Here is a 24,663-nt window from a genome sequence, read left to right as displayed (position 1 = left end):
CTTGACTTAAAATCTCTTTGAACCTTATGTTCAGAGTTAAACCACCTCCAGATATTTTACCTGCCTAATTTGTCATGAAATAATAAGATACAGACCTCACCTGGACATGAAAGTGATTTATCAGCCAATTGTCCACTTACTTTTGATCAGGATGGCATATTCAAGCAAACATTACATCTGTTGTCATAGATTTAGGTCAATTGATGCATGTACTTTAAAACTGAGGTGGACTGAAGATTGATGATTTCATGATGATCCAATGTTGCGTTGGGTCTTGGCCTTCACTTGGGAGCTACTTTGATATGTATCACCCACCTAAGCATTGCTGCAGACAACAGCACTTACCCAAAAGAACAATGCACCCTCCCACAAACCATAAAAAGTGCTTAAGCAGTTGTTGTCAGTCTTCAGACTTAACCAGAACTCTCCAAATCTGCAATGGTACAAACCACAGGACCCAGAAAATTCACTGCTACTGTCACAGTGCTGGACACCACAGCACAGGGCCCAGGTACTCCTGCACAATATAATACAGGCAACATAATGGGGGGGAAGCCTTTTCCACCAGCTTTGTATTTAAATTAAGCAATAACTAAGGTACACATTTCTGGTAACTAGTTCATTATAAATATGGTATTTTACAATACTGTATCGTGCAGTTGGCTGGGTTTTATTGGCAGGTGAGTTTGTTGATATCAACCTTCAAGATATAATTTTAAACTAAGGTGAATTAGAACACTTAAATGACCGATCATCCAATCATCATTTGGAACAGCACATTTGTGGTGGTAGTTTGGTAGTTATCACAATATTTAGTTTGTGAAGAACTATTTTATACCAAAAGTCTTCAGATTCACTTAAGCTGTAACAGAATATAGCTCACTGTTAGTATTACTAGCTATTTATTACCAAAAATAATAATTAACTATAAAGGTCTGCTGAGAAGACCTATAAATAAACCCAGTAGGTTGGCAAAAATAAGTGCAGTGTGCTCTGAAAGGATGTGGTTTGAATGCAGATCTTCCACGAAGACATTTCAGAATTGAAATCTTATTCAATGGATTAGTTCCTTAACACGCACTAATTATCGCCTTCGTGCAAGACAACGTGAGTCAAAGTGTTCAAAAAAAGACACAATCAAAACCTAAATTGCTTTAACTTAAGCAAACAGTCCCATTTACTACGAGTGAACTTCCAGATAAGTGAACCTCTGTCTGCTAATCAGCAGCCTAATAAATTCTTTGGTGGCTTCCCAAAACGTCCCCTGCACCGGTCTCTCTAATCCCATTAAATCAGGCGCAAAAGCAACAAAAGCTGATGTAATCACTGAATGGGACCAGTTCAGGTTCGGATTAAACCAGTGATGTCACACTGGCACACGGGAACAAGCGAACAGCTGAGCGGCGACTCCGTCTCCTCCTGCCATTGCAAACGCAGCGCTGAGACGAGAACCTGCAACGACAGAAGAAGAGAACAGCGAACTTACTCGAGAGATTAGCCTCCACATGTCCCACCGGCTGCTGCAGGAGCTCTGTCACACTTTGTAAAGCTCTGCAGCCGGAAGGTTTTAGTCCTGGGAGCAGGATCATTACGCGCTCTCCTTCGCTTCTTCTCCAGCCCGTGTGCGCGCCACACTCCGTCAGTCCGTGGATTGCCACAGTGGATGGTCAGCAGCCCTCAGAGCCGTGCCTCCGGGCTGCCAAGCTAAGAAAAATGCCGGGCGATGGATTCACCATTAAAAGTCGCATTAGGAAGTTGCTGCGTTCTCCAGCCACCGGAAAGAAGAACTGCAAAGAAAATCTCACCAGCAAGGTACGAAAACTCCTGATGTGTGAGTAGAACAGCCGGACAGAAGAAGCGTCCCGCTGCAGACCTGTTAGTGCTGCAGGCTTACCTGGAGCTAGAAATCTGATCTGAGATACTTTACTGTAATTATTGGAAATCTAAGGTACAAACGTTTCACCTGCTTAACCCTGTAAAGCCTGAACCATGAAACAACTGCCAGAAAATTCATGTTTATTCACCAAAAAAGAAATTAAACATCAGCCTCCATATATGAGCTGTCATTTTTATTGTTTTTACCGCATCCTGTGTTTTTGTGCAATTTATTGATGCACAGGTCGTAACAAGTCACGCGTTACAGGGTGGAAAACTTTGAGATAGGCGTTCATTATAGTTATTAAAACAGCTATTGCGACCTGTTGGCAGAGTAGTGATAAATCATTATGAGAACAGCTGGCGTTGTTTATTAAAATGAAGTTATTGCAGTGTCTGGACTGGGAACACCTATGTTAAGCAAGCATTCACGATTTAATAGCTGATTTACTGCCATATGCGATGTTTAAACAGCGGCAAAAATGACATTTTGATAACCTGGCAACCCAAAAGGCTGGCTTATTAATGGCTTATAAATGATCTATTAAGACTGGTCAGTTAAAAAAACAAAAAACAAACTGAGAGTCTATTTAGAAATCTTAGAAAGCATTTGTTATGATTCTTTTTATTGTTTGCTGATGTTATTATTGCACTTTTGTTAGTAGGACACTGAGGCTCGGCTACATTCATATGTTCACTCAGACTAATCAATGACGCCAGCAGTTGGTTTCTAATTCCCAAGGCAGACACAGACAGACAGACGTGCCAAGCCAGCTGTCACATCCTCACTTTGTCTTTGAGATCTTTTTCTTTTTCCTTTTTTATTTACGCCTCAAACACCCAAAAGATAAAACAATGACAGTTTTCTGTCTCGAGCCTGTTGTTGGACACGTATCAATCAAAGACATGCTTGGTGCTGCACATCAGCAGCTCAGAGTCTGCTCATTTATCACAGAGTTTGTGCAGGTGTGCAATAAAAACAATAACAGTGATCAATACTTTTCAGATTTGACAGCCTGAATCTTGAAACTGCCAGGAAAGGCTGCTTTTTAATACATAAGACTATGCCAGAATGTTGTACACAAACAGCACATTTACTCGTGTTTTTACTGACTTCTCTCTCTATTCTTCTGTCAGCCTCCACTATTTAATTTTTCTCTTCTAATTATGATGAATTCCTGAAAACCAAACCCGCCCTGTGTTGTCTCTCTACAGGTGACTCTAGAGAAAGTGTTGGGCATCACCTCTTCAGGAAACAGCGCTCTGGCCTGCGACCCTCGATCCGGACTTGTGGCCTATCCTGCAGGGTGAGACGAGAGAGACTGTTTATGCGCTGTTATCTTCCTAATCTGACCTTTGACTTATCAGCGCTCCGCTCGCTCCCAGCTGCCTTATCATATCTACCTCATGCGGATGTTTAGTGTGCAAATTTCTGCGTGTGTGTGTTATCTCTGCATCATCTCAGAGGACTGGAGCTCTGTGTTTTTTTCTTCTTTATCCCATCCTTGGGGAGGCTGTCTCTGGCACAGTGATAGCTTGTTGTGCAGTATTATTAATTCTTGCTGCTATAGCTTTACTCAGCATAGAATATAAAAATGAGGATGGTTATGCTGGATGGTTTAGATCTGCAGTGGTGATACTGGGGGGTTGGCCTCGGCGCGGGTGAAAGCAGTGTTTCAAAACAAGCAGAGTGGGTCCTGCCAGGTCGCAACAAAATCTGTGCACTTGAGCTGATTTTGTTCTCAAACCTTCCAACAAAGCTGTATTAATATTAAGAAGGCCAGCGGTCAACGGGGGAAAACGAGGAGAATTAGAGCAGTATTGTAACAACATGTAAAGGAGTGTAAGGGTGTGTGTGTGTCTGTGAGGTATGCATGGGCACGTCTTTGCACAAATGGTTCTGCTCATCGTTGTACTTTCTAAATGGTGCACAATCTGGCAACCCACCTGCTGTCTCAGTTTAAATCTGTGCAAGCTGCTCTGTGCCAGGAATGCAGTTTCCTGGCACAGTGCAGTTCACTAGCAGGTCGAATGCTGCTCTAAGTTCTGCTTACGAGCTAGGATGCAAAAAGGATTTTGAATTAATAGGTAACAATATTATGCGTGCATTATTTCAATATGGAAAAATATAAAAACAGGTGTTGGCGAAATGTAAAATATATAGTATAGGCTAAAAATGACTCACGTTATGTCTAATCGTGCTTTCATTTTTCATGTAACGTAGTGTAATCTTCTTTCTGAATGTTCCCTCTAAGGAAGTTATTCTGTATTTTGAAAACTAGACTAAGGAGGGAAAATCCTGTGCACTTTCCCAACCCAAGGTTTAAAATGTGTGCGCGTGCTTGTGTTCCTATTCATTTCCTTTTTGTAGGAACACCCAGTCATCTCCAAGTTTCAGTCATCTAGCTTTTGATTTATGGTGAAGCTGAAAATTTTGGAGGTAGTTCTCCTTCTTCATTAATATATCCAACTGGTGCAATGTACAACTACAAAACGACCACAGAGCATGATGCTACCACCACCCTGCTTCACAGGAGGTGCAATGTGCTTAGGTTTGACCTTTACTCCTGAAAGGCATACCCCTTGTCATTGTGGCCAAATGGCTCAATTTTTGTCTCATCTGACTGTAAAATATTACTCCAAGGCTTTTTGGTCATGCATGTGGGCAGCTGCAAACTTCAGCTGAGCTTGAAGGTGTCGATTTTGGAATAATGTAAAACTCACTTTACTCTGAAAAGTGGTGACACACCGAAACAACTTGTATTTACAGTTCAAAGAAATCATTAAAAGCCCAAAATCATCATTCATCCATGCCCACGATGAGGGTGCGCAAGCTTCTGACTTCAACTGTATGTTTCACCCAAAAAGAAAATGATAAATCATGAATGCAGGAGTTTTGACCACAACACACACAGCTGATTTAAACCAGAAAATATTGATGATTTATTGGGGTTATTATTGTGTTGTGGAGTAAAATTAAATAAAAATAAAGAGGAATTAGAAACAAAAAGTGGTTGGAAGTTATCCAACTGATCTTTTGGTCATTTGTAAGTTTCATAAATTCATTTCTGCACATGATTAGTTGTTTTTTCGCAGTCACTACATATGTCAATTATTTATTGCTTTCCTAGAAGATTAACAGCACCAATGTTTACAGTGTGTTTCTACCTCTCGCTGTTACCACCAAGGAAAAACTTCCAGATAAAATTCAGCCATTAGCATCAGGCTTTCTTTGGAGTTGCACAGCGTGAATGTTTAAACATTTGCACCTATAAGCTCTGTCATCAATTTATTAACATAAAATGGCCATTTTCCTTAAGTATGTGCATCGTTTCTCGACCTGTTCCATATCAGATATTAATATGCATTACTGCATTTCTTGGTTTCCTTGTGTAGGTGTGTGGTAGTCTTACTGAACCCCAAAAAGAACAGACAGCACCACATTATCAACACTTCAAGGTGAGTCATCCACGAGTACAGTCTTCACTGACGCAGAGCAGCACTGAACTAATCATGCTGTGATGTTATCCTCTGTCCCTCTCACAGGAAAACCATCACAGCTCTGTCTTTTTCCCCTGACGGCAAACACTTGGTGACAGGAGAGGTGAGTTTCATCACCCTCACTTTTCTCACTTTGTCTCTGCAGGTAAACTCAAACTTGCGTCTGTCCTCTCGTCTTCTGTTTAGCTTTCTTTGGTTTTTGCTGTGTCAAGTGAACATCACAGTAGGACTGGTGTTTGTAGTAATTCAGATTTACTGCAGAATTCCGAGAATTAGCTTGTTCCCGTCTTCAGTTATCCACAGTATAAGAAGGAGTTAGCGCGCTGTGCTGCGGACACCCCAGCAGGATGGAGGCTTGCTGCAGAGCTCTGTGTTTGCAGCCTCTCCTCTATAAAGGGCCTTGTTCTGTCGTGTCACAGCGTAATGTGTCTTTTCAGTCAAGCATCTTGAATCGGTTTTGTTGTAGTTACAACGCGGGCCTCGACACAACACGCTATCTTAATCCTCCCCGGCCAATCAAAGCCGATTAAAGACTTCTCTGCATAAGTGGATGGGCAGGCAGTAGTTGCCATGACGACAAAGACCAAAGTTCAAAAGACCAAATAGACTTGAGGATAGGCTGTTCTCCTGGATTCTCCTGGAATTCAAAGGGAACCACGTGCTAAATTCCTAATTAAAACTGCTTAGAGATCGTAGTAGATGTGGTGGAGAAATATTAGAGCTGCAAATTTACTCGCCACTCCACTCCAGGCTGAGTGTTAGCATTATGGTCAGCTACCAGACATATTAAAGCCCTCTTCTTAACCCGCTGCGCTCGGTGATCAAAGCTGAGCGCATCACAGCTGTATTAGATGTTTTCCCACAGGCCCTTTAAAAGGAGGAGTAAAAGATATGCCCGAGTGAGTGATCTGATAAGAAATGTCCCTCACACACACACACTCATTCATCAAACAGTAGCTCATTTACATACAGGGGCAGGCTGACAGCGGATGTGCAGGCTGTTTTGTCCTCCTCTTCTTGTGTGTCTTTTGTATGCAGCTCTGTCTTCAGTTGAATGTCACACTATTTCTTTTGGACCTAATAACTCTGACCTTTGAAAGGTCCTTTTACCATATTATAATAGGAGACTACACAAATAGTCTGCTGAACTTTCGATCCCCAAGAGGGAATAATGTGAGCAGGTCAAGGGACAAGTAGACAATCAGAGGACAGAGAGAGGATGATCTTCTAGAGAGATGGACAGACAGGAATGACAGGTGACTCCTGAGCGGAGCCTGTTTCAGTCGACGAAAACATTAAGACGCTTTAGTGTATGAATGGAGGAGTGTTCGCCATCTTACTAACAACCTAACGTTGTTTTTAAAACGTTGACTCCTCCCCCCTTACCATTTTTTTTTTATCAGAGTGGTCACCTACCGGCGGTGAGAGTATGGGACGTGGCAGAGCGGAAGCAAGTGGCCGAGCTCCAGAAGCACAAGTACGGCGTCTCCTGTGTGGCTTTCTCCCCCAATGGCAAATACATAGTCAGTGTAGGAAATCAACATGACATGATGGTCAACGTCTGGGCGTGGAAGGTTTGTCTCACTTGAAAGTTTCTAAAGCTCAAATCCTACTTGTGCTTTTACACCTTCTTCCGTTCTTCTGACTGCTTTAATCAGGACAATCATGGTTTAATGTCTGATGACTGGCAATTTTTGAGCTCAATTTTTTCAAACTCTAAATGAAAAAATAACTTTAAAGTAGTGAAAATGTCTAAAACCATGTAGTGAATGTGATGTTATACTGTTGAGCAGCGAGTCCCATTGTGTTTTAGTTGTGTGATCTCTTTCGAATGTGTTGTTCTTTGCAGAAAGATGTAATAGTGGCCGCTAACAAGGTGTCCAGTAAGGTGAAAGGTGTGTCTTTCTCCGAGGACAGCTCCTACTTTGTCACAGTGGGGAACAGGCATGTCAAGTTCTGGTATCTGGACCACTGCAAGGCCAACAAGGTATGAGAGGCTTTCCTATCTTTTATTACTGCCTGGAGTTATTTCCCTACCTTTTACTTCTGCTTTATTTTTGCATAATTGAATAACTTTAGTGCACTCTTAGATTATGCAAATACATTTGTGAAACCCAGGGATTATTAATTTTCAGCAGCACACATGCAACATTTCAGGGAAGCACTTTAACTCCTTCAGTTGGAGCTTTATCAGCTAACCATCACCCCTCTGTGCTATGTAGGCCAGCGCTCCTGTGCCTCTGCTGGGCCGCTCCGGGCTGCTGGGAGAGCTGAGGAACAATTTCTTCTGTGATGTAGCTTGTGGACGTGGCTCTAAATCAGACTCCACTTTCTGCATTACTTCCTCTGGCCTGCTGTGTGAGTTTAACAGCAAGAGGATGCTGGACAAGTGGGTGGACCTTCGGGTGAGTGAGAGGGGAGGGGCTGTCTGCAGGTGAAAGGTAGAGGTGGGACTCACCAGACACCCCACTATATGATCAATGTGATTTTTAACATTTTGTGACATATAAGAAAACAAAACAAAATGAATAAGATATTCATAAATCTCAAATTAAAATTTTGTCAGTATTTGTTTTATCTAATAAGATAAAGTAATCATACTTAAATTATTTGGATTTATGTAATTTTTTTGCTGCAAAACGATATTATCAAGCAGCAACAACAAGCAAGTACCAACACTGTGACTAAAACCTGCCACAAGATGAATTGAATGCGGTCAAGTTGACAATTACATGCAATCAGCTTCTGATTAGCTGTGATAAATCACCGAATTCAAATCTGTTGAGTCGACTTCCCTCATGTTGTGTTTATTAACAAAGACTCGTTCAGACTGATGCCAGCATGTTGGCAATCTGCAACCTGCATTTATAGATAAGACAGCAGTTACTTGCAAACCTCCGACAGCCTCTCTGAGAGTGGTTGCAGTCAGTCAGTGGTGTAGGACATGAGCCCTCTTGTTCGAGTATTTTAACTTACTTAATAAAAATAATGATATTTGCTCTCCCTGAATCTTTACAGTATCACCAAGCAAAATATTGTGATACGATGCTCTGCTCTTAACTGCCACTACTGTTCATTTTTATTAAATGGTAGCTGAATGTAACATATTTGTTCTTTATTCACTAGGTGTCACTTTTCTTTATGTGGTATTGGCCTCAGTCAGCACTAACATGCATGTTCATTTAGTTATTATTTGAGTACAGTACAGGCACAAATGCCTTAGGTCAGTAACCATACGTGTTTAGTGAACGGGTGAAGAGGATCTTAGAAGATTTAGAAGCAAGGACAGGTACAGGATGTGTTTGGAAAAGCTCCAACGGGGCCGCTTTTCTACTCCTCTGTAACCTTTGCAGAGGACTCAGCCAAAGCAATGATGTAATATTATCTGCAGGAGCATAATTAGCTTATTTTTTCAGACTTGAATGAATATGAATGTTTACCATTTTCTCAGAAAGATTATGAAGCTATGACTTGTGAGCTGATTTTCTGGCGTGTGTCCTTCCGTGCAGACTGGGCTGGCTCAGTCGCTCTCTCTGTCTGAAGATATGATCTTCTGCGGCTGTGCCGATGGAACGGTGCGAGCCTTCAGACCCGCTGACTTGCACTTTGTGTGCACGCTGCCACGGCCGCACCCCCTTGGCTCTGACGTCTCCTCCATGACTGAGGCCAGGTGAGGAAGAGCTCAGGAGTAACTTGGCCTTTCTTTAGCACTGATCCACTGCAGGATCAAGTGAGCTCTATTAATAGAGCTTTCTGTCTCAAACCAAGTCAACAAGCCCGAGTCTCGTCTAAATGTTTCTTATTCTCGAGGATGTCGGATTTTTACAAAGAAAACATCAATTCCTGTTGTCCCAACCTTTCATTCCCACAGTCATCTGTTCAACGCCACAGCGGATGCCCGTTACCCAGACACCGTTGCCGTTACCTATGACCCCGTCAGCTGCCAGCTCAGCTGTGTATATAATGACCACAGCCTGTATGTGTGGGACGTGAGAGATGTGCAGCGAGTGGGGAAGGTGCACTCTGCCCTCTTTCATCCCGCCTGTGTCTGGGACCTGGAGGTAAATGCATGCAGGAGGAAGTGAATTTATATCACCTCTTTAAAAGCTGTGAGATGTTCAGTGTGTTTTCTCAAGCCTCCTGGCTCAATAGGATTACAGCAGTACAACAGATTGGATCTACCTATTGATTCGGTTAGTAATTTGCGGCACATTGGGGATCATTACACGAACAAAACTGGGAAACTGTGAGCTGTTGTGCTGTTGTACTGAACATTGTGCATCAGAATTTGGCAGCTTGAAACTGGTGATAACAGTCGATATAAGACAATTCACAGCATAGTGAAACTGCATTTCTAGAAATCTAACTTACAGCATTAATTGTTTTTTAAAATCATGCTTTTTTTTACCCTCATCTAGTTTATTATTAACCTCCTCCTTTTGTCACTACTCCCCAGGTGTTTCCAGATGTTCCAGAAGAAGTGGCTTCTGGTTTGTCATCAGGCGCATTCCTCACTAGTTCAGCTGATAATACCGTGAGAGTGTGGCGCATGGACGACTGGACACAAACTCATTCTCCAAACATCCTGAGCCAAGTGAGTTTGACTTCCAAGATCCGTATTCTCTTCAGCTGTGTTTCAAGTACAGCTGTGAAGAGTTACTTTCTGTCTCCCTCATTTCTATAAAGGATCTTTTGAATATAATATACATCGACGGGAACACCAGCACCTTGCAGGATTCAGAGTGCGTAACAAGTGCGAATTCAGAGATCAAGTCGGGGGATGGACAGACAGCGGAAATCAGGACGGGCATCAGGACCATCTGTGTCAGCCCAGACGGCAAACACCTGGCATCTGGAGATCGCAACGGCATGCTGAGGTAGGACGAGGCTAAGGCTGAGGCTGATGACAGACTGATGTGACCTCTGTCCTAAAACTGTGATATTCTGCAGGGTTCATGACCTCAGCAGCATGGAGGAGATTCTTAAGGTGGAAGCCCATGATGCTGAGATCCTCAGCCTCGAATACAGTAAACCAGAAACAGGTCAGTGTGTGTGTGAGACTGTATTAGTTACTATAATGATGGCACGCTTGGAGAATATTTGCACATTGACTGTGAATACAATAGGTGATTATGTGGTCTGATTTCTCTCAGGTCTGAAGCTGCTGGCCACAGCCAGCAGGGATCGTCTGATCCACGTCTTGGATGCAGAAGACGACTACAGTCTGGTGCAAACACTCGACGAACACTCTTCATCCATAACAGCCGTCCGCTTTGCTGGTGAGACACTTGAGAAGCTGTCAACATCTGACGGCTAATCTTTCTTTAATCCGACGCTTTCATCTTCGCTCAGTCCCACACAAAGTCCCTCTTTTATTTCACACGCCGCACAACTTGTTTCAATAATAAATGACGGTTACATGTGTATTCAGGTGGCGTTTTGGTTGCCTGAGCAAAGCCTTTCCGCTGCACTTTGCTTTCTCTTCTTCAGCTGACATGAAATGTTTGCACCACTTACTGTCACGGTTTCAAATTTAGATTTTTGAAGAGGCACTAATCTACTGTCTCTGGACTTTTTCATGAACTGTAAAATTATTTTACTAATAATAGTGGGTTAATATAAAATAGGCAGTTTGGGGCAAACTACTTTGAAAGCTTAGCTTTTAAGCTACCAATTACTTCATGCTGGAAGAAGCTGAACTGCAGAAATGCTGCCCTAGGGATGAGTCTAGCTGGGTTTGAGTTCCTGTGGCGTATTTCTGCATGGTGGTCATGTCTGCAAATGATGAGTCAGTGGCCAGAAAAAGGATAAGTATTTGGCCTACAGCTATTTTCCATGTAGAGAAAGACATGACGAGTTATGCACCGTATGGACAAAAAGTACTGGGCCACACCTCTTAATCTTTGAAATTCAAAAATGTTTTATCCCCATTGCCTGCTTTCAAAAACATTTATGAAAGAGTGGGTCATTTTAAAGAGTCACTGGTACTTTAATGGGATGCCACCACTGCAGCAAGTTAAAAAAAAAGTGTGTATTAGTGGTATTACTGCAAAGTGGTTTAGAAACCACAGCAGCTCTCACCCCTAAACACTGCATAAAGACACAGAGCGGAGTTGCCCAGTGTAGCAGCACATATTGCATAGAAGATGCCAGAACACTAAGCTAACTCAGTAACTGCAGAGCTCCAAACCTCTTCTGGCATTAACATCAGCACAAGAACTGTGTGCTCCGAGCTTTATGACATGGGTCTCCATGGTGGAGCAGGTCCTGTAGGTGTAATGTTTAGGTGATTTTGTCCATATAGCTTAAATTTCCGTCTCTAGTTCTGCACTATTTATGTGGAAGTGCAGGGATGTCAGCTTTAGCTTTGTATCCACTTTGCAACAGACAAGATTGCTCAGCTAACCAGCTAACTTCTTAAACAACATGCAATAACTTATCTTGGTAACATAAAAGTTTCATACTAAAAAGGCCAAAGTGTAATTGTATAATAAGCTGCTGTATAATATTAGGGTGTCTCTGTGGTCAGGTTTCAATTTTTTGAATGAAAAGATGACTAAATCCTGGAACGTTCATCTGGACGTCGCATTTTCAGTGGCAGAAACGTTTCATCGCTCATGTGGCTTCTCAGTCTCAGCTGTCTGCAGGTTTCTCCAACCTCATAAACACTACATTTGCATAATGACTGAAACCAGCACCACTGACTAACAATAGACTGTGAGGTCAGTTTCATGATCATTAACATGCAAATTGTCACGACCATTGATCAATCTCCATGAGTGCTATTCACAGAGAGTTGGGGTATAGCTGTAATCACAGCACTGTAAAATAGTGAACGATGTACCCTTAGGCCCCCTCAGTTCACAGATGGTCGTTCCTTTTTCACGTAAATAGCCTCCTTGACTCCCCGCTCCAACTACTGTCTCTCCCTCTCCACTGACAGAGCGGCCACTGGCCTGTAGATGTAAATAGACTGTGGAGTCCTGGCCTGTGTTCTGCCATCCGCTTGGCCAGAGGTTGTTTCCACTGACTTTCAAATGTTGTCCATTACAGATTATATTTCACAGTCTAGGAAAGCTAACCTGTCATTTTTCACACCCTCCCTGGTGAACTCGATGTGTTTGTTCACTGAGTTAATGTGATCACTGAATTGTGGGACATCCTGAGATTTGATTTTCACCCAGGTGTTATCCACATATGTGAACCGATGACTCGGTGGTGTCCCAGGGTAGGATGATAGAGTCCTCTTTTCTACTTCCTCCATACACAAATCGGCCACAGTGGGTGAAACTGGGGAACCCACGGCGCCACCATGTTTCTGCCCTCAACACTGACACACTTGGTCGGTGTTGAGGGCAGGGTAATCCTCTCACACTTTTCACGCACAAATAATTTCTCCCACTGAAAATGTTCCGTCTAGATGAACAGAATCAACTTTCTGGGATTTCCTTGCCTGGATGATTGAGCGTGCATGAAGACACGATGACTAAATGCTTTTGTTTTTTGTTCTTTAGCCAATGACAACAAGGTGAGAATGATCAGCTGTGGGGCAGACAAGAGCATCTATTTCCACACAGCACACAAGGTAACATCAGATGTTGGATAGTACCCAACAAACACACGCAAAAGCATGAGTGACACAAAAAGTACTATCTCAGAACGGCCTGCCAAACACCAATGTTAAAGCTAATGTATATGCAGGCTGCTAAATACTAACAAGGCAGGAAACAGCCACCTCATTGTAGACTGGAAACAGTGAACCAGCTATTCTGACTTCGTCAAAGTACTGCCTGCGATATTCTTCTGAATAACTAATTCTGGCCACAAAGAGCTTCTTTGCATTTGACTTAATTTTTTTTCATTAATTCCTCTCATTTAGGTCACACTTATTGGCACAATGGTAACACAATCTGTTTAGCAATTCTAGAGCACAGACCACAAAAGGAGCATTTGTGCTACAAGTTGTATAACTATGAAATACAAAAAAAGAGAGAAAGAAAAAGAGAAAAAAAATGGAGGCGACATTCTTTTGCTCTGGAATTGCTTCTGGGTTAGCAGGCCACTTACGGCATTTTTCATAAACTTGAGACGGGATTTAGGCCACTGCAGTGACTCAGAACATTAAGTTGTTTTTTTGTTTTGTTTTTTCCGGAGCGCAGTAAACAAGCGCTTGTTAGTCTAAAGTGAACCTTCTCTTTGGCGTACAGACATTTATGGAGTGCTCATTTTAGAAAGTTGTTGTGACAGGTTTGTGCTCCGGCAGAGCAGAAATGAGCTTCGTCTGTGCCGTTTTCAAGGATGAGCTGCAAAGAGTACCCTTTTCTGACTATGTCTATATGATGATGATGATGATGATGATGGTAGTGATGCACAAAAGCTGATTCTCTGTGGTCTAAACTTTGGCCTATTCTAACTGCCAAACATGTTCAGTCTATTTTCCCCACTCCATTATTGTATGCAACAACTAGCTGTATACCCACCTTTTAATATGCAGATATTGATCCTGAGTCAAGCTGATCTCTGCAGCTTTTGGAGGCTTGGCTCAGTGACTGTTAAGATGCACATATTTATCTTTGCAGGTTATATAGAGTTCAGCATGCTCAGAATAAAAGTCACATCATGCATTCTGCTAAAATACCCCTGATATTTTCTCTACCCTCCTCCAGCGCAGGCCTGACACTGTCTTGTTCTGTTTCACAGACCGACAGAGGAACAGAGTTCAAGCGTTCCCACCACATGGTGAGGAAGACCACGCTTTACGACATGGACGTAGACGCCACCTGCAAGTACGCCGCTGTTGGCTGTCAGGACCGCTGCATCAGGTGAGCGAGGGCACGCGGCTTCAAAGATGCACGAGCTTCGCTAGGAAAGCGTTCTTTAAAGGCGCCGGGGCTTATCTCTTCCTTCTCTCTGCAGGATTTTCAACATCAGCAGCGGCAAACAGAAAAAACTCTACAAAGGATCTTTGAGTGAAGATGGAAGTCTGCTCAGGGTAACATTTTTCTCCACAGTTGAAACACCTTTTTTCTCTCTGTCTGTATATATATTTATACACATATAGAGAGAGATGCTAAAAGGCTCTTTTGTGTTTGGTGTGGCAGGTTCAGATCGATCCCTCTGGTCAATACGTGGCCACCAGCTGCTCCGATAAAAACATCAGCATCTTTGACTTCTACACCGGGGAGTGTGTGGCCACTATGTTTGGACATTCTGGTAACGCAGCTAACACAGAATACATCTAACCACAATGACAGGGAACATAATGAGAGCTAACAAGCCTTTTTTTATTGTTTTTGTTTGGCAGAAATCGTCACTGGGATTAAGTTTACCAGCGATTGCCGGCATTTGATTTCTGTATCGGGAGATAGGTGAGAAACCGCCTCTCAGTGATGTCCTTGCACCCAGGCCGAAGCAATCTTCTGCCTCTGCAGCTGTAGGAAATGGCTGTGGAAATGTGTTTGCAGATGCTTCCGAGCTGAAATGAAATCTTGAATATTTAATGCTTTTATCTCCCCCAGCTGCATCTTTGTGTGGAGGCTGTCCCCGGAGCTGACAATCACCATGAGAGAGAGGCTGCACCAGCTCAGAGAAAACCCAAACACACCACCCAGCAAAACCTCCAGTCTCAGGTGACGACACCAGCACACCTCCACCTGTTAATTGAGTACATTCTTGCCATGAACCCAGCGCCGATGATAAAGAGCCCACCTCAAGCGAATGTATTCCCTTCGCGTATAATGACATGGCAACACAGATAGAATATTCATCTTGTTGACTCTTTCGCTGTGTTACCCTAGGCGTGAGGTGTACAGCGCTCCCGCACTGGGTGGTCTGTCCTCTGACAGCGACCGTGAACACGAGGAGGACGACAGAGCGGCGAACGACGATGCCAATGACCCCGAAGACAACGCGACCCATTCTTCTTCCGCCAGCAGCCACGAAGAGGAGGACACAGGTACTGTGTGATAATTGATGACATGAATAAACATAGCAGTAACTGCTTTTGTTTTTTTTAACATCAAGGAGGTCAAAAGGGTTTAGTAATAGGTAGACAATCCTCCATTGGCGCACTGCCCTGACGTTCGGCTTCTGTGCAGAGTGCAGCACAATCTGGAAAACAACCAAAATTGTTTTAAACTGACTTCCTCTATTAACTTTGTAATTATTGTGCTCCTTCCTGCAACAGGAGGCTCAGATGAAGGACAGGACTGGGAGCTGACAAAGGTAGATGTTTGTTATGACTTTAAATAAAATAAATCATTTTGGACTATTCTAAGAAAGCACAACTTAAAGCATCCTAACATGCAGTATTTGCTTTTTGTTCCATTAAAGAAAACAAAAATGGAAAAAAAAACACATCCCTGTGTGTTAATGATGCCATACAGTTTGTTCCATAGCAACAAATGTGATGGAAAGGGTGAATAATTGTACTGTGCTGTGTATAATGTATATTCCCAGCATGGAGTCGTCAGCCAAGTCATCCCTGAGTCCTCAAAGCGTCCCCGGAGGCGTTGGTCTCATCGTATGGGCTCATTGGAAGTGATGGTTAAATCCATGCTGGACCTGAGGCAACTGGAAACCTTTGCTCCGAAGAAAAACCCCAGCTGCCCCCCACATGACAGAGAGAGGCAGAGCTCGCTCGGCCTCCAAGAGCCTGTGGTACGTTCTGTTTGTCTATAAGGGAGATATAGGAAGCTGCTCATGTGGATCCGTGAGCGTATAATTGCACTGCCCGTTTTCTGCAGATGGGAGAGAGACCCAGGAGACATCGACCCTGGCCGGACGCCGACTGGCTGTCCTCGCACACTTCCAGGGACACCAAGGGGACAGATGTGCTCTATCCTGAGGAAAAGGAGGACGACACAAGTCCTCTGGACAGGTAAACCTCTGCCTGCTACACACTGTTTTGCCCGACTGATTGCAATGCCACTGCAAGACAACAAAAGTCCTTTTCTATTCTCAGTTTGCTGTTTCTCTCTTTCTGCACCCCCCCTCCCCATTCCTCGTTGCTCCCACGTCGGTGATTCCATTACATCAGCGATTACTGCAGGATGCAAGGACGAGGGATCCGTAGTGAGAGCCAGGACAGCCGCAGCCCAGACAGCGCTTGCTCTTTGGATTATGACAGCAGAGAGTCCAGCCCAGATCATATTTTGGATGGTAAGGTCTTACTCTGAATGCATGCAGCATTAAAAAAAGAGTCTTTTGTGCAAAAGCTCTGAACTCCAAAAAATCGTGTAAAGCACAGTGTCCAAAGTTGCACTTTTCAGCAAGTAGCACATGACAGGAGACTGTCTGCTTTAGATGCATTCATGCTTATGCCCTGGTGAGAACATACATACATTATTTACATACTTTCATCAGGATTTTGTAGTTTTTCAACACCAAAACTAACACAAGAAGTCTAAACACCTTAAAAAAATATGTTACAACCCCCAGTATGTCTATCGCCACGCTGTTAGAGATTCTACATAACTGAAATAAGCCACACAGTTCCCACAAATTTTAATAAATAATTAGGAACAAGAAGCAAAAGAAAACTAGGAAAAGTCTAACCATAAACCATCAGCAACACTAAACTGCTGCCACTCTGACCAGCCTGGTGTACATCCCTGTTACAGCCCTTAAAAACAGTCCCAGTTTCTCATATCGCCCCCTTGGGGAGATTAATTCCCCACACCTGATCTAAGCTAAACCAACATCAAAACTAAATGTAACAAAACTAAAAAAGAAAAATGCATAACATGAGCGTAAGCCACTCAAACTGCTGCTGCAGTCAAAGGAATGTGAAGGGAGTGAGAGAACGGGCTTCCTGACTGCCCTCATAATTGGCTTTCAGTCCTTTTCAGTCCATAAGGCCAGACCAGATACTGCAGCATAACTGAGAGGTCTTTGTATATTTATAATGCTAAAAAAATGTGAGCTTTCTTCACGTTGTGAGGTTTTTTCATGTTGCAGTACTCTCTGCCTGCCTGTGCTCAGTCTCAGGTTTTCTTTATGAAGTGTGCCAAACGCAGGATTTAAAATCATGAGTTAAAATGTCCAGGAGAGCTTTAAAATATCTCTTCAACGTACAGTGAAGCTCATACCTGCAGAGAGGGATTTGGGCGTGCAGAGAGACATGGATTTTATTTATTTATTTATTTTATTTTATTTTATTTCGAGGCTCGATAAGAGAAATGTCAGATAAAACTACCAGGCTGGTTATTTCTTAAGGATTACAGAGTACCTGCTGCCCCCCCTCCCTGTGTGTAAGGGCTGTATCAAGGCCACTGGAGACTTTGGTTTCTCTTTGTCACACTTGTGTCTCTGCTGCGTCTAATTTTGCTTTCGCTTTCAGATCCTGCAGAGGCAGAGTATCTGAGTCAGGACAGCTCGGATGAGGAGAATGTCGAGAAGGAGGAGGACGCGGAGCGAAGGGAAGGGGTGACGAGCATGGACGAGGCTCTCAGGACAATAACGGACAGTGGCGGATGCGATCGAGCGGATTTCCTCAAGCAGAACTTTGAGACGCTGTCGGAGGGCTGCACTACAGGTAGCACAGAACACACAGACAGGCGTGCTTTGAGCTTTAGGGAAATAACCTAAATCTCTTTGTTGTTGGGAGCCAGGGGCAGAAGATTGATACCCCTTTGATGTCTAGTTATGACTAATGTATAGCCTGTTTGTGGCTAACACCTCCAGACATGGAGAACAAAATTATTGTTTTATTTCCCAGAAGTCTTTAAATGACCTCACGTGCAAATTCAGATACAGTCGACACTGATTATCCTCTCAGTCTCACTTCTACTTCCTGCCTCTGTCTCAATTTTCTTCCTTTTTGTTTTTTCTTGATGTCCATCCACAGCTGAGCAGAGCACAGTCCCGAGGCTCAGTATGTCTTCACGCTTCCTGGCCAGAGGACATAATAACCGGTACTGCCTGACCACTTCAGACCAATGTGGATTCAACAGCTATAATTACAAACCCATGCGGACTCTCACACGCCGCTGTGTACTTTCCCTGTCTAGTCAAGCTGTCAGTTTAAAGTCACATTGTTAACCCTCTATGGGTGATTTTGTGTGTAGCAGGAAATTGTTTTCTTTTTTTATTCTTGGAGGTGGAGATGTATAAGCGTAAACAGCTTCATATTTTGGGGGCTAAATGATTCCACCCTCATGTCTAAGCTACTGTTAAAGAGGCGGCTCTCTGCAGAAGTCTCCAAATCCACCTACCAGCACATCTAAAGCTCGCTAATTCACATGGTATATCTTGTTTAAGCAGTGCAACCCCCTCCTGTTTAAAGTTTACGCTAACTGACTGCTGGATGAGGCTTCATATTGACTTTACAAACCTGAGAGTAATATCAATCTGCACATACGTTAGGGGAACGTGTGTCTCACTTATCTGCTTCTCTTACCCGGTATTACCTTTCTGCGCAGAGACGTGCTTCTGTTTGCCAAAGCGAATGGGAAGGAACAAGGCGGCCGCTCCATTAAGCCCCCGGTGTCAAAAGTGCGGCCCTTGATGGAAGATGGCGTAGGCGGGAATGCAGAAAATAAGAGTCCCGTGTCCCCTGGAAAAGCTCAAGAGCCAAAGTAAGAAGAAAGCACACACATTAAGAGGCGTCATGGGGGTTTCATTTTTGAGGCAAAACCGGATCTGCGAAAAGCATAAAAGTCACTAAATGATTCTAAAAGATCAGTATGAACAACATGGGGGGGATAAATGCTGTGTCACAAGGCTATGTCAGCACAACAGCAGACATTTCACTGTGCTTCATTCCTGCCAGTCATGTGACTAAAATACTCACGCGTGCCGTGAACAGATGGTTAAGTTGCTGTATTGCGTCTCAGCAGGGCTCCGGAGAGAAGCAGTCCTCCTGCGCTTAGACCCCAGAAGAAGACGACCACAGGGTCCCACCTCTGGAGGTTTTCTAATCCTCCCCCCAAAGCTTCGCTGCTGCTGGACAGGACGGCGTGCATCCAAAAATCGCGCTCTGCCCAGGACTTGGCCACGCGCTGTACGTTTGATCCCGTTTCAGTTCATTCATTTATTTGTCTGTGGTTCCTGTAATGTTTGTGTCTGACTTTTCAGTGAACTACAGTAATTCCATCCGCTGGCAACTGTGAGAAAGTTAATCTGCCTCAAGAGTGTATTTAAACATAATTTGCATTGCCGACTTACAGTTTCTTTGAAATTTGCCAAATTAATCAGTGTTTTTTCCCACATGAGTTGAAAGTAACTGCTTTGTAGTCTTCTGAATCAGTTCATAACACTTTAGCACGCGTAATTTAATTCTACTTTCTTAGAATTAGTCATATTAATCTTCTCACTGTCTTTTTCTGCAGCTCTTTCCTCCCCTATGCCCTCTAGTGACCAGAGGGAGTTGCACAAGAGACCTCAGCAGCCTTTCCTCAATGAACCCTCTCCCAGACCTTCCTCGTGCTTTTCTTCACACTCCTCTGGGTCCCCACAGTCATCCCAGTCCCCACTTCCGTGGGAGAGCCCTAAACTCAAGCCCCAGCACTCTTACATGAACCCCACTGCTAGCTCCGTGGCAAAAAGCCGGTCCTCCTCTTTTGGAGATGCCGTCCATATAGTGACCCCGCCAGGCTCCCCCTTCTTCTCCAAGAGGAGGAGGAGGTCGTCTGTGGAGATAGAAACTGAGCCTCCCGTGCTCGCCTCATCTCCTGTCCTGATTTTCCCATCCTCCGTGCCGTCAAAATCATCCCTTCCACTATCAAACAGTCCCTCCTTGACTCCACCTCATCCTACAGCCAGCCAGAACGTCCCTCCTTCTCGCATCCCACTTCCTAAGCAGCCGCTCAGCCCTCGACGCAGCCTGTGCCTGGAGGTGAAGCCAAGCTCAAGTTGGTCTGGAAGTATCAGCAGGGCTTCTACTCCTACAACAGACCCCGGATGTCACCATAGAGCTACTCCCCTAAACAAACAAGGTCAGAACGCCGGCCAGTCGTGTACTTTTTAATGTCTCCACAGAGCTAAGGAGCTGATCGGCTAACTGTGTGCTTGAACGTGATTTTATCTTGTTATTTTCAGCATTAGGCAGGCACCTGTCTCTAAGTTTGGATTCCTCTTTGTCATGTTCCATGCCTGTGAAGCAGAAAAGGGACTCGGTTTCTGAGAGGTGAAGTTTTATATCACTTGTGAAGACTTTGCTAGATGTTTTTTAACAGTCGCACATCAAATTGCTAATTATTTGCTTCATACACACTATGAGTTGGCTGCAGTAGTATTTGTTCATTGTATCTGTTCAGTTCTGGGTATCTTATATACAAGAATTAGTACTGCCACTGCAACTGACTTACATTTCTGGCTTTTATTCCCAGTGCCAAGGAGCCAGGTCAGGTGGCTGTAGCTAAAGAGTGCCCTCTGGTGCCTGAACAGGCCCACACATCAAGCCCACAGCCAGGTTTGGCCTCCCACGACTTCTTTAACCAACCCTGCTCTTATTTGTTGCTACGTCCCCTGATGTTTTTCAGTACTGCCTGTCAGTCTTATCTGTCTCATATTATCTGCCTGCTTCCAGTTAGACCTTTACAAGGACGACACATGACAGAACAACAAGTTTTAAATATCTGCTTTTTTTTGTTACATTTGTTACATTTATATGTGTTACATTTTGTTACATTCATTCCTTTAGCTTCTTTGTCTTCAGCCCTCTTCTCGCTTCCCTCTAATATCAAAATATGGATGATTTTCATAAAATTTGCACATTTGTACTTCCTGAAAAGGATGAACGTTTTCCGTTATGGCCTCATGTTTGCACACCAGGTACTGTTTTCCATTATCTGTGAAAATTGGCAGGTGAATTTGAATATTACTTAGACTCTGCTGTGACGTCAAATACAAAGCCTCAGTTAATGGGCAGTGCAGAGTTTTCCTCACATTGCTCACTCGCTCAGTAAATAAAAGGTATCTAATAGTTTTAAAGTGCTCTGGTGAATCTTACAATAACTCCATCCCCTTCGTCATACTTCCCTCCCGGCTGTTCCCTGAATGATAAGCGCCTTTCAAAGGCCAGGAATTTCTTTTCGCTTCATTTCAATTTGAAAAACACAGAAACCTTAAATGGCATTAAGTGATAGCAGCTCTGTACCTGAAACTGTGTTTTGCTGGATGATATAAACTGTGAAATCAGTTTTCTTAGTTTACACTGTTACAGCTCTGCAGCTTTTTGCAGTAACCTCCTCACCTGTTTGTTTCTTTTCTGATACCAAGTTTTCCCTCTTTCTTTCTTCCTTATATGCTCTTCAACCTTTTGCACAACGTTTACCACTCTCCTACTTCGCTCGATAACAGCGCGCGCTTGTGTTTGTGCTATTTGTGCTCCTGGGTGCGCGTGGTGATTTTCTGCACGCTGTGCCGTACTTGAAAGTCATTCTGTCTATCTCTCTCTGCAGATCGCTCAGTCACCTTGGAAACTTGTAGGCAGGTTGTTACCGACCTTCACAGCAGTCTGCGGAAAACTGTCATGTTGTACACTACGGTCAGTGTGTGCGTCTGTGTATATGAATGTGTGAAAATGGTGGGTGGGTGGATGGAGAACTTGATAGAAAACAGGAAACAGAGAGAGAATAAGACAAAGGGGAAAAGCAAACATCTATAAACTGATGAAGCAAATGAAGCGATAAAGGCACTGCCCATCTGTGTGCGCCTCTGGCTGCCTGTTGACTGCATAAACTGTATATAAAAGACATATGTGTCTGGGCATTTTAAAGCCACCCATTTTAAAATTCTCAACATGGCTTTCACCTTGTTGTTTTTGCTTTGTTTTTGTTTTTTTAAATATAGTCAGAAGTGACCACATTTAAACAAGAGGGTGAACTGTTATCAGCTAATGCTAGCTAGCTTGGTTAGCATGCTAGCTTGGTTAGCATGCTACCCAATCTATTATCCGGCCAAGCTAGTATCAATAAAGTGTATGTGTGCACGCATGGATCCAGATACCTGCTGATTAGGGTTAAGTAATGAACACAGGAAATTGTAGAATTTAACTCACCAAAATCTTAGCAGGGACTTTTTGGATTAGATGCTAGTACAGTAAACTACACAGCAAGCCACACTGGAAGGTACACTATATAGATAACATTGGCCACAACCCTTTTTTGAATTCAGGTGTTTCCAATCCCACTGCCACATGTGTATATAAAAAAGCAGGAACTCCAGCAACACTTGAGGAACGAAGAACAGCTTTAATAATTGGTCAATTATTAAAGCTGTTCTTCGTTCCTCAAGTGTTGCTGGAGTTCCTGCTTTTTTAATTCTTTCATCTTCTCCAGGCCAGGATTTTTTACATGTGTATATAATCAAACACCTAGCCATGCAGTCTGCTTTTACAAACGTTTGCGAGAAAATTGTTTTGTTTTCAAGAGTTTACTAAATTTAAATGAGATGCTGTAATAGGATGCCACTATTGCAAAAAGTTAGCTGGTGAAATTTCTTCCCTCCCAGATACTACATGATGTGATATTACTGTAAAGTGGAAGCGTTATAGAGCGGGGTTGCTGAGTACTGAGGCACATATTTTGTTAAAGTCACTAGTTCTTTGCTGACTCAGTAACTCCTGCGTCATTAACATCAGCACAAAAACTGTGTGCCAGGAGCTTTATGGCTCATGGATTTCCAGGGTGGAACAGCTCCTGTTGGTGTAATGTGTAGGTGGCCTAGTAATAAACAAATTTTAAATAATATATACTTACCAAATTAGGTGTGTGTTTTAGTACATTAAATGATGAACAAGATGGGTGTAGCTACTTTTGCCATTCAAAGTAGCTACAAAGTAGCCCATATTAAATGCTTAGCAGATTTTAAATGGGTAAATTATAAAAACATTCACACTTTGTTATGAAAGGGAAAGTGCGCTATAAGAACTACAATCATTTTCTATCAGGTGGAAAACATGTTTATTTCTACTGTAAAGTTGAGTATTTTAACATGAAACATTATGGAGACTTGACTCAGTTTTTGGGCAAGCCTCAAGTGGTCATTCAGGGTGCTACAACTTACACTCCATCATTGGTTTCCTTTTTAATTTCTGGAAGTTTGGATGGCTGACTTACTTTATATATGTATGTGTTCATTAACAACAGGTACTACAGCATAGCCAACAGACCAGTGAAGATCAACATGAGATGAGGAGCATCCTGTCCAAGGCGCTGCTTACAGTTAAGGATGAGCTGGACTCTCTGCCTCATCCCTCCTCACCCCAATCTGAAGGGCCCCCAGGGGTAAACGGTGACGGAGAGAAGGCCCTGGCTCTGCTGGAGCAGTACGCTGAGCTGCTGGTGAAGTCTGTAGAAAAGAGACTAGACACCAAGACCTGAAGAGATAGACTAATGTTTGCAGGGCCCATAAACCAGGAGGAGAAAGAGAGACGAAGACTCTATAGCACTCTTAAATGCACAATTGTTGTTGTTGTTTTTTGCACAGAGACCATTTGGAAAATAGATGTTGAGTATTATTGTCTAGAATATATATATATATATATATATATTTTTTTTTTTTTTTTAATTGCCTTACTTTCACATTGCTGTTGCTCTCCTTTGTCTGTGGAGCATTTTTCTAAGTGAATGTTACAAAGGGAAACACTGGAGGGACAAAGGTGATGAAGTCACGTGAAGAGCAGAGGTAGTCCAAAACTAGAAGACTACATGGGTTTAAAAATATGCCACAGTTTTTGTTAATTATACACACAACTTTTATTTATTTATTTTTTTCTGCTATTAAATTGTTACTAATTGGATGAGAGTAATATTTTTTTAAGCAAAGTAAATATATGCGGATATGAATGTACTGAGATGTTTTTAGTTTTTACTGAATTTAAAAAAAAATTATGTCCATAAGATGAAGCTCATCATTATTTGTTTCCAGTATAAATATCCAGGCTCAAAATTCCGCCTCGTCATCTGTGTAGCTGTTCTGTTTTGTGGAAGTTGAAGCCTTGACCCAAATGTGATGTTAGCTTAAGGGTCTGGTACAATATCTATAATTTAACAATATGCTGCTCTTGAGGTAAAAATGCTAACGTTTGGGCTTAAAGGAGTGAGGACAGAAATGGTTTCACTGAGTTTTTACTGTAGGAAAGAGCTTTTCAGGCTACCTCTGTCAGTCGTGTAATTCATATTTTTGCGCTGATGGTGTTTTCCTTGTAAAACTCACTGTAACTTTGGTGAAACGATTGCTTGTCGACATGTATCACACAGTCAATCATCCAGTTAGTTCCTTTTATACGTTTGTGCTGATTTTTTATTTCTCTGAAAGAGATTTTCTCTTATTTTACTGTTA

General features: G+C 42.9%; 1 protein-coding gene across 3 annotated transcripts; it reads left to right on the top strand.

Moving 5' to 3' along the window:
• Positions 1–1,363: 1,363 nt before the first annotated feature.
• On the top strand, positions 1,364–24,611 carry LOC134643495 (mitogen-activated protein kinase-binding protein 1-like). Of its 3 annotated transcripts, none has more exons than XM_063495892.1 (33): positions 1,364–1,812; positions 3,091–3,182; positions 5,272–5,334; positions 5,422–5,479; positions 6,780–6,950; positions 7,226–7,363; positions 7,599–7,781; positions 8,886–9,046; positions 9,248–9,437; positions 9,833–9,970; positions 10,063–10,253; positions 10,327–10,418; positions 10,530–10,655; positions 12,891–12,961; positions 14,077–14,198; positions 14,293–14,368; positions 14,478–14,589; positions 14,681–14,744; positions 14,895–15,005; positions 15,174–15,331; positions 15,563–15,600; positions 15,835–16,035; positions 16,122–16,255; positions 16,427–16,536; positions 17,717–17,911; positions 18,224–18,290; positions 18,798–18,953; positions 19,212–19,378; positions 19,707–20,312; positions 20,416–20,503; positions 20,706–20,788; positions 21,780–21,865; positions 23,469–24,611. In XM_063495892.1, the coding sequence occupies exons 1-33, from the start codon at positions 1,714–1,716 to the stop codon at positions 23,700–23,702; spliced, it is 4,581 nt and encodes a 1,526-aa protein (XP_063351962.1). In that variant the 5' UTR covers positions 1,364–1,713; the 3' UTR covers positions 23,703–24,611. The 3 variants fall into 3 exon arrangements, with proteins under 3 accessions (XP_063351962.1, XP_063351961.1, XP_063351960.1); XM_063495891.1 differs by having other exon boundaries at positions 1,365–1,812; positions 16,415–16,536; positions 19,215–19,378; XM_063495890.1 differs by having other exon boundaries at positions 1,365–1,812; positions 16,415–16,536.
• Positions 24,612–24,663: the final 52 nt, after the last annotated feature.

The sequence above is a fragment of the Pelmatolapia mariae genome, linkage group LG15, assembly GCF_036321145.2.
Source record: "Pelmatolapia mariae isolate MD_Pm_ZW linkage group LG15, Pm_UMD_F_2, whole genome shotgun sequence".
In the NCBI taxonomy this organism is placed as follows: domain Eukaryota; kingdom Metazoa; phylum Chordata; class Actinopteri; order Cichliformes; family Cichlidae; genus Pelmatolapia; species Pelmatolapia mariae.
This window is presented reverse-complemented; position numbering and strand designations above follow the sequence as displayed.

Coding starts and splice junctions, on each gene's coding strand:
- LOC134643495 (XM_063495890.1), top strand. CDS start 1,714: ATGCCGGGCGATGGATTCACCATTAAAAGTCGCATTAGGAAGTTGCTG. Junction 1,813..3,090: donor AAGAAAATCTCACCAGCAAG/GTACGAAAACTC, acceptor GTCTCTCTACAG/GTGACTCTAGAGAAAGTGTT. Junction 7,782..8,885: donor ACAAGTGGGTGGACCTTCGG/GTGAGTGAGAGG, acceptor CCTTCCGTGCAG/ACTGGGCTGGCTCAGTCGCT.